This window comes from Salminus brasiliensis, chromosome 1, assembly GCF_030463535.1.
Source record: "Salminus brasiliensis chromosome 1, fSalBra1.hap2, whole genome shotgun sequence".
Lineage (NCBI taxonomy): Eukaryota > Metazoa > Chordata > Actinopteri > Characiformes > Bryconidae > Salminus > Salminus brasiliensis.
In genome coordinates, this window is record NC_132878.1 from 39,707,593 (window position 1) to 39,717,071 (window position 9,479).

The 9,479-nt window shown below is 38.9% G+C and overlaps 1 protein-coding gene across 1 annotated transcript in view; it reads left to right on the plus strand.

Moving 5' to 3' along the window:
* arhgap39 (Rho GTPase activating protein 39) overlaps positions 1-9,276 on the plus strand; it is a 52,787-nt gene extending 43,511 nt beyond the window's left edge. The window contains exon 11 of the mRNA XM_072679286.1: positions 6,375-9,276. Coding sequence (XP_072535387.1) covers positions 6,375-6,569 — 195 coding nt within the window. The 3' untranslated portion in view covers positions 6,570-9,276. The remainder of the gene's footprint in view (positions 1-6,374) is intronic.
* Positions 9,277-9,479: the final 203 nt, after the last annotated feature.

Genomic DNA, 9,479 nt, shown 5'->3' on the forward strand with positions numbered 1-9,479 from the left:
GGGCATACCTGGGCAACCTCACCTGTCAGCCACGTTCCAATATTTTTGCTTTTGTTTTACTTCTCTCATATTCATCTTTTGATCTCAAAAGAAATCAGTGTAGTTCAGTGAAATTCAGTGTAGCAAAAACAAAGAAGAATGCCTTGCCATATTTTTCGAAAGGTACTATATTCAAATGTGTACATAAATAAAAGTATGTTAACACTTGAATTTTACTATTAGCATTAATAGTGTTGGTGTAATATATTTTATTTATGTGGAAATAATACCAAGTTTAATCTGAATTCATTACATTGCTTTTGTTTTGCCCATTATTGGCACCCTTTGTAAAAGTGGTGTTGGGTAATTTTACCATAACAAGACAAGGATAATACTTGAATCTATATGAAAACTCCCAGTATTGATAAATGGCTTTTAAAATACAAAAAGGAAAAAGATGGCCATGAGTCTTTAAATTAAAATTTAAGTTTAAACTTGAAATATTTGTTTCAGCATCACAGGCATATACAAAAATATTTGCAAGATAAAATAATTGAAAAAAATTATTCAAAATTATATCAATAGGTCAACACATTTGCATAAACACAGAGAGGAAAATGTGAGAAAGATGGAGGGTTGAGAGCACCCTTAGGTGTCCCCTTCCCTCAACTAACAGAGGCTTGAACCTTTATACAGATCATAGGTAAATCTAATGGATCAAATACACAACATTGTTATATTCAAATAAAGATATCCATACTTGGTCTTTATATGAAAGCTTAATACTAATGACTACATACAAAACCACTGAATGGAATCTTATCAACATGGCTACGTCAGCAGTGTCTAGTTAACATGTCGTTCAACTCAGATGACCGTGACAGGCTGCACACTGGTGGCTCCAACAGCGTAAAGCTGAGCACAACAAGTTCTTATCGTGTCACTGTGTCCTTCTCCGGAAACATGTGTCTGGTCTTCTGGCCTGTCTGCGACTTTATGCCACGTAGAACAGGCCAGTAGTCTCGTAGTTCATACTCTTGCAACAGAAATCACTCATTTTCATACTTAGTCGTCCTTCAAACTATCTCCAATAGTCAAACTAATACAATAGTCATTGTAACACAGCTAAACAAATGTACATGTAAAAAGTGTATGCCTCTAAATTACTAAGGAAAATTTATTAAGATTATTAAAAAGAACATCAATTTGTAAAACAATCAGTAAGATTATTCTGTATGTAATCGTTTGTATATATTTCTATTTTTACTACCGTGAGAAACTATGCACCTATGGTTTTTCACTCATCTTTACACCTGTGTTAATGTAATGTGACAATAAACCTGATTTAAAATAAACCCTGATAAAAATATAATAGAAATCTATTGGTAAACCTATTTATAGAAAAATCACTTTCACATTAGGCATAAATATGTATTTTGTGACTCATCTATAACTTTTTACTAATTCCAAAAAAAAAAAAAAAATCACATGCAGGCCAATATAAATACCTCATTTAATTTAATGTGAAGTGATTTTGCCTTCACACATTCAAGTTTACACTGATGATATTGCTTTAACAAAGATAAAATTGGCTTACAGTTGGTCTCTACCTGTTAATCATTCAGCTAACCTTTGCTTACATGCAACTTCCTCTAAAAATATTCCTGTTTTTTCTTTTTTTATATATATATTTATATTATATAAATTTGTGAGCCTATTATTTTAAAGTGTTAAATAATAAAATATATTGAGATATTTTTAAATGCTCATAATGAACAATAGTGTTGATAATAATAAATAAAATAAATAAAAAAGTTTAATTGATAAAAGAAGTGAACCTAAATATAGTAATCATGATATCTTATCTGGGTGTGACTAACTGACATATCATGAGTATTTTTGTTTTTTGTTTTTGTTTTTGCTGATGTTGTTATTGGTCTAATTGTATTCATATAGCACTTTACTACAACAGAGCTTTACAGCCCTAAAAATAGCATAAAACTAAAAATAAATAATAAAAACTAACCAAAAGTAGGAAGATTAATTGCTAAGCACTGTACTTTAAGTAGGTTTTAATTGCCAATAATTCCATCCATAATGAAACAGTAACCACCAGACTCATCCTTGAAGTTAGGAAAATATTGTTAAATAATTAATTCTTTAAAATTGACTTTAAAAGGATAATTGGTTTATTGGTTTGCAATAAAAATATTGTCTGGGATAGTTAGGTATAGATGTACGTTTGGAGTATTTGTCTGTATAGTGTGTCACTTACAATCCAGATTAACCTCATGACTTTTAAGGGGTGATAAATACCTTTACAAGACACTAGGGGTGGGAACTGGGGGTAAACCTATGTGGATGATGATCCTGGTATGTTTTGTTCTATACAAGTAAGAAAACTGTCAGAAAGCTGACAACACTGGGCTCACCAAGTTTTTAAAGCTACAAAAAGACACCAAATTCTCCAGATAAGAAACAAATTATGTAGAAAACTTGCAGCTGCTGAATATGCAGAATCTGTAGATGTCCTAAAGTGGTGGCAGATTACACATGATTATCCTCTCTGCTGTCCTAATTATGCACTGGAGTTTGGCTCATTCTTGTGAGTGAATGTGCATGGTTATAAATGATTTGAGAAAGGACTTAGTAATTGCTGTTAAAGCTCTTTAGCTGCCTCAGGAAGAACATCCTTCCTGTGCTCTTTAGGCTATGAAGAGCATGTTCACACTCTCACTTAATGTCCCAGGATATGGTGGTGTTCAGTAACTTGAGTGACTCCATAGTGCAAACCACATTTATTTTGAAGTGAGGTGGTGCATGTAAGGTCCGCCACCATCTCTACAGTCTTTTGTGCGATCAGCGGCTCAACGTCCTTTCTGTAGGTAGACCCATCATTGTCCGTTGTTTATGAGGCCGTCCACTGTGGTGTAGTCTGCACCTTTTAGGATGAGGTCCTGAACGGTTGGGTCCTTAATGATACAGTTATGTGTGTAGAAACTAAAGAGCGATGGGTGAGAGCACACAGCTTTGGACTACTCCAAAACTGAGGGTGCAGGTGTCTAATGTGAGATAGATAAGAAAACTGAGATCCACCAGCAGATGGAATCTGGCACTGACAGCACAGACAGTTTGGCCTGCAGGACCTCTGGTCCAATGGTGTTAAAAGTCAAGCTGAAGTCCACAAATAAAACTTTTTTTTTACAGAATGGCCAAGCCCAGAGCCAGGTTTACCAGGTCATTGATAGACCTGCTTTGACCTATTTAATCTGTAAGTGAACTGCAAGGGGGCAAGACTACAGAGGTCAGGGCAACCAGTCTGTAGTCATTTCAGGCTATAAAGCTTGCGTTTTAGGGGGCCAGCATGATGGCTGAGGACTTGAAGCATGTGAGAACAGAGCAACGTTTCAGTGATTTGCTAAAAATGTCTCTGACCACTCAGACAGCTAAATCATCACAGCAATGCTTTATAGTGAAACTAAATCTGGCCCAGAGGTTTTTTTGCTTTTTGTCTCCTGCAGTGTCATGTAATGTCCTGCTCGCTGATGGTGTGATGAGCAGAACCAGCGTGGGGGAGCAGGGTCTTTTGCATTTTAAAACCTGCAGTAGAACTCATGCATTGGTGATCATATAAAGGTCATTGGTGAGCTGGCACTCATTCATAAGAAGGGGAGTTTATCACCTTGTAGCTGGTGGTCTCCAAAAGGCCTTTTCAAAGTAAAATTGGGTCTTTACCATCAACGTGTTTTTGTTGCTTGTCTGAGCATTTTCTCTTTTCTGCTTTTTTGGCTTTCTCATTCCTAAATGCTGCCTCTTATACACTACAAAACTGTCTCAGCTGGGGAAAATGCAGATGTCCTCATACAAGCTGATGAGTGATGTCACAGTATCCACATATTCATCTAATCCTTCTGTTTTTGAGTGCTTCCTCAATAATGGTCCAATCTGTGGATTCTAAGCAGCCTGGCAGCTTTTCAGTGTCTCTACTGTTCCCTCACTTCACTGTTTTGACAACGGTTTTGTTGGTTTTGTGTTTCTGCCTGTATGTTGAGATCAGGTGAACAAGACTGTACTTGGAACGACAATCGACTCTGACGGCACAATAGGAATCATTAATAGCAGTGTGTGTGTGTGTTTTTTACTTTTATCATGGGTTTTACTAGATTTCTCTTGCATGAGCATAGGGCTTGAGCATGTAGTGTTTGTAAAATGCAATTTCATCACATGAATTTAATTCTGTCATTGGCTCAAATTTTGATGATGGAAAAAAGTCCTCATTAGAGAAAGATGGCAGGTCCTGGAGCAAATTCTATTGAAAAGACTAGACACTAACATTAATGACTCCCTATATCCTATATATTTCCTCCATTATTAGAACTGAGTACTGTGGTAAAATGATACAATGGAAAAAATAAAAATGAAATGCAAGAATATTTTGCAGAGGCCATGCCAGTCCTACTCGTGTGACATATATTTTCAACAGGATTGAGATCAGGGCTTTGTGATGGCCACTCCAAAACATTGACTTTGTTCTCTTTAAGTCACTTTGTAACCATTTTGGCAGTATGCTTTGGGTCATTGTCCATTTGGTAGACCCATTTGCGCCCAAGCTTTAACTTCCTGTCTGATGTCTTGAGATGTTGCTTTAGTATTTCCACATAATTTTCTTTCCTCATGATGCCATCTATTTTGTGAAGTGCACCAGTCCCTTCTGCAGCAAAACAACCCCACAACATGATGCTGCCACCCCCGTGTTTCACAGTTGGGATGGTGTTCTCAGGCTTGCGAGCTTCTCCCTTTTTCCTCCAGATGTAACAATGGTCATTATGGCCAAACAGTTCAATTTTAGTTTCGTCAGACAACAGGACATGTCTCCAAAAATTAAGGTCTCTTTGTCCCTGTGTGCATTTGGAAACATGAATCTGGCTTTTTTATGTTTCTTTTGAAGCAAATGGCTTCTTCCTGGCAGAGTGGCCTTTCAGTCCATGTGGATACAGTACTCGTTTCACTGTGGATAATGACACTCTTACCAGCTTCAGCATCTTCACAAGGTGCTTTTGTTCTTGGGTTGATTTGGGCACATTTCGGACTAAAGCACGCTCATCTCTGGGACACAGAACCTGTCTCCTTCCTGAGTGGTATGATGGCTGGACATTGCCATCTTGTTTGTACTTGCGTATAATTGTTTGTACAGATGAACGAGGCACTTTCAGGCATCTGGAAATTGCACTCAAGGGTGAGCCAGACTTGTGCAAGTCCTCAATTCTCTTCTTGATATCTTGGCTGATTTCTTTCGACTTTCCCATGGTGTTACACAAAGAAAAGAATTCTCTGAAATCTCTTCAAAAGTACAATAGGGAAATTAAGGATGTAATTAACAATTAACAAGATTTGTAGCATGTTCAAAATATTTTAGCTTATATTTTAGCTTATATTTTAGCGTTTCATGCTATATGTTCTCCTCACTTTGATCTTTTCCTTTTTTTTTTTAACTTTTTTACTGATAAGGGAATGAGGGCTAGGTTCTGCTTGCGTGTGTGTGACTAGAGACATTATTACCTGCACTATATTATAGATAAACCTAAGCATTGTTCCTTAAGCTGTGGCATTTATGTGCAATGACATGCCCCCCAGGACAACATTAATGTGCTGTGATCTAAGTATTTAAAAGATGACTTGATGTCCAAAAGACATTCTTTTATAGCTTCATCCTGCATGGGCTGTACCTAATAACACCCACTTTGGCAAGTATCAAAGCTTTTTTTTCATAGACAACTTAATGTTTTTGAATTCTTAATTAAGGGAATATTTGCACATTCTGCCTTGCAAATGGCTTCTGGTTCTTTTGTCTATTCTTTGTGTGCTGTATGCCTTTTGGAGATCAGTTCATCTTTTCTATTCTACTTTAACTATTCACAGCGTAGGGAATATTTACCAGGGGTGCACAAAGTGTTGCACTGAACATATAAGCCAGCAATTATGAGCATTATGCCTTTTTTTTTATTTTGACACGGCCTGTTTGTTCGATTTTGACATGGTCTGTTAACGATTGAGTGGAGTGATTGTCTCTCACTCTCGCACACTCCATTTTTTCTTTCATTTCCACATTAAAAAGATAATAGTAGGGTCTGTCGTCCTGAGGATGACTCATATGAAGATTTCTGCTTTTTACACTCAGCCTGTGTCCACATGAGACTCCCATCTGCTAATTCAGCTGGGAATTAGTACTGTAAGACGTAACAGTGGCAGTAAAACTCAACACTGTTATGGTAAAACTTTGGTGATTAATCTGCGGTTCTAGCACGGAACTATGGGGGCACCACCAATACAATATAATATGCCCACATGTCTGTCTGTCTTAAACCATTGCCTGTTTCTCTTGTGTCATTCTCCAGGTATTTGCTCAGCCTGCCAATGTGACGGTCACTAAAATGGACGTGAGTAACTTGGCAATGGTGATGGCCCCAAATTGCCTGCGCTGCCTGTCCGACGACCCGCGCATCATCTTCGAGAACACCCGCAAAGAGATGAGCTTCATCCGGGTCCTTATTCAGCACCTCGATACAAGCTTCATGGATGAAGTTCTATAGCCCACGTCGCACGCAGAAACACACACATTCATACACACCATACAGACAAATACTCCAAACCCACATCTATACCTAACTGTCCCTCGTAATTCCCTCCGACATGCACACACATACTATATACAGAACACAGACACCACACAACATGTCAAACAACTATGGACAAGCAAAACAGCCAATCTCTAGAGTCATCTGTAGAACAGTATGCATTGGCATGACCCTTAACTCAACACACGGACGCACTCACAAAAAGCACAACTATAATCTTTGTCAAAAGCAAACACACAGATACACACGTACAGGACTGCCCCTTTATGATTTCCGAATGTGTTTGAGTGGAGCTGTCTGTCCGTTTAAAAACAGTGACTTTTTGAGTGTTTTGTGTGAATGTGAGTGTGTGTGAATGTGTGTGTGTGTCTTCGATTCTGTCTGTTACTGGTTTTTAACTTGACTGACCTATATAACTTGATTTTATATGATTAATTTATTTTCTATTTATTTTAACGAGTGTTTATAACTACTGCCTTTTTGAGACATATTGTCAGCCTCATGTCCAGTACGGGTGTGTGAGTGGATGTGTGTTTGCCTGAGTGTGTTTATATGTATGCATATGTGTATGTACAGTAGGTTTCACCCAACTGACCTATCCATGGCTTTGCCACAAAGGCATCCTGTCGTAGCAGCGGTTGTGAGGTTGGACAGGCTTTTCAGAAGACAGGTAAAAGGTGAATGAATTTAGGGTTGACACAAAATCACAAACCAGGTCAACCACCTACGGGACATTTTGGACTGATTAGTGCTTTCCAACTGAGGGACTTCTGGATTATAGGAGCATTCTACATTCCTCCAAAAATAAAAAACACTGTTATGACACCCCAACCATGTATTGTTCGTCAGTATGTTTGGCCTTAACGCAACATTATTTTAGCAATTTGACCTTATATTGACACCTTCTAAAACATGTTGATGCTCCACTGACTTGTGATATGGGAAAATAGCATCTATATCATTGCCACTCTGGGTCCAGAATGCTAACCATGGTGGAGCATATAAGACATCCTCGCAAGAACTATGTAACGCTGCATAACCCAGGGCATGTAACCCATATAAAATCCTGTCATATTCCTCTACCGCCTCAGTCCACATGCTTCTTTACCTTCAGATGTTGTCTTCTTTTAGCTTGTCAACAAATGCACATCTACAGCTGTCCATCAGGGGGAGGTCATGTATATACAACAGTGGAGGAACCAAATTTAGCATAATGCTGCTTTAACAGTGTGACCTTTCTTGTGCACAACAAATATGCCCCTAAAACAATCGCAGACTTGATGACTATGACTTCTTTGGTCACATGGGATTTGTCCAACCTCACACCAGTCGGTACGACAGAATGCAGTTGTGGGCAGGGCATGAATAAGTCCGTTGTTCTCACTTGCTTTTGATCGTTTTAACATACCACTTTGTATGACACACTAGATGGCTATGATGGAACGCCACCTTTCCCCACCCTCACAAAACCAGTCTCTGAACTACACACACATATGAACCTACCCATCACGGACATTCTCTACACCTGTGGGTCTTCAACCCTTGTCCTGGAGGCCCACAGCTCTGATTACTGCTTTTTTAACATAGTAAGGACATGCGGTTGGGTCGAATAGTTAGGCCAGGTGTGCTGGGAGCAGGAAAAGCATCAAAATGTGCTGAACATTGGGCCTCCAAGACCAGGATTGGAGACCACTACTCTACACACACACACACATACTGATTAGGCTCGGTGCTTATAATAATGTAACACACTGCCATACACACAAAACGGATACACGGTGTCCTCACTTCCCCTCAGGAGAAGCAACAAAAGAGAGAATGAATGGAAAAGTCAGAAATGGAGGGTGAGAGAGAGAGAGAGAGAGAGAAAGAGAGAGAGAGAGAGAGATCAAGGCAGGCAAAAAAGTAAGTTTGGTTTCTCCTCTTTTTTTTGTATATTTAAATGTCATGGCCACCATTTTCACCTCCTCATCTATTAAATATGACAAAAAATAAGAGATAAAAAAATAAAAACCATAAAATAAAAAATGTATAAAAGACATAAATAAAGTAAAAACGTAAAAAGTAACGTCACAAAATAGAGGAACACTGTAATATTGGACTGTAAGTGGGCCGAAAACCGAGAAGACGTAGGTTTGGTTCTCATTTTGATAAATCAAAACTCCATTAGCAGAAACCTGTAGGGGAAATAAAAGATTAAAACCATATAAAGAAGACAATTAAACTGTGTGTCTAATCCAAACCAGGGACAAGCATCTGAGAGCCAGAGCCGAGGGAACAAAGAGATCAAACCCTCCTGAGCAGATCACTGTGACCAGCATCCTCAGAACACAGCAGAACACACACGTTGCACACACACACACAAACACATACTGACCCTCACACACACACACCCCCACACACACATACTGTGAACACTTACAGCTCACCTGGCACACAGACAGGAAAGGCAGAAGCGTGCGGGAAGTGAGAAGCGCTCTGCTCAGATGCTAGTCAGATGCTGGTGCTCCTGTCTCAGCGTAACTATGGTTTTATTCTGTTAATGGAGTCATGCTGATAAAAAAAAAACCCTCTCCCTCCTTTTGTTCTGAGGTGTAATGGTGATTCTGTATGGTGGGTTAAGGTCTAACTGAATATTGTTTAATAAACAATTCAAAGAAGACACTGACTGTCGTGGTCAATTCCTAACCCTAATTCATTCATCTTCCCATCCGCTTGTCTTGGCCATGTCCAAGGTCAGACAACCTGTAAGTCCCGAAAGCACACTGGACAGGGTCGTGGGAGTCCACGCACTACAGATGACTGTAATCCAGCTGTCATATCTCTCCAGTCCTGCAGGGGGCAGTGGCGCTTTGTTCACGTTGC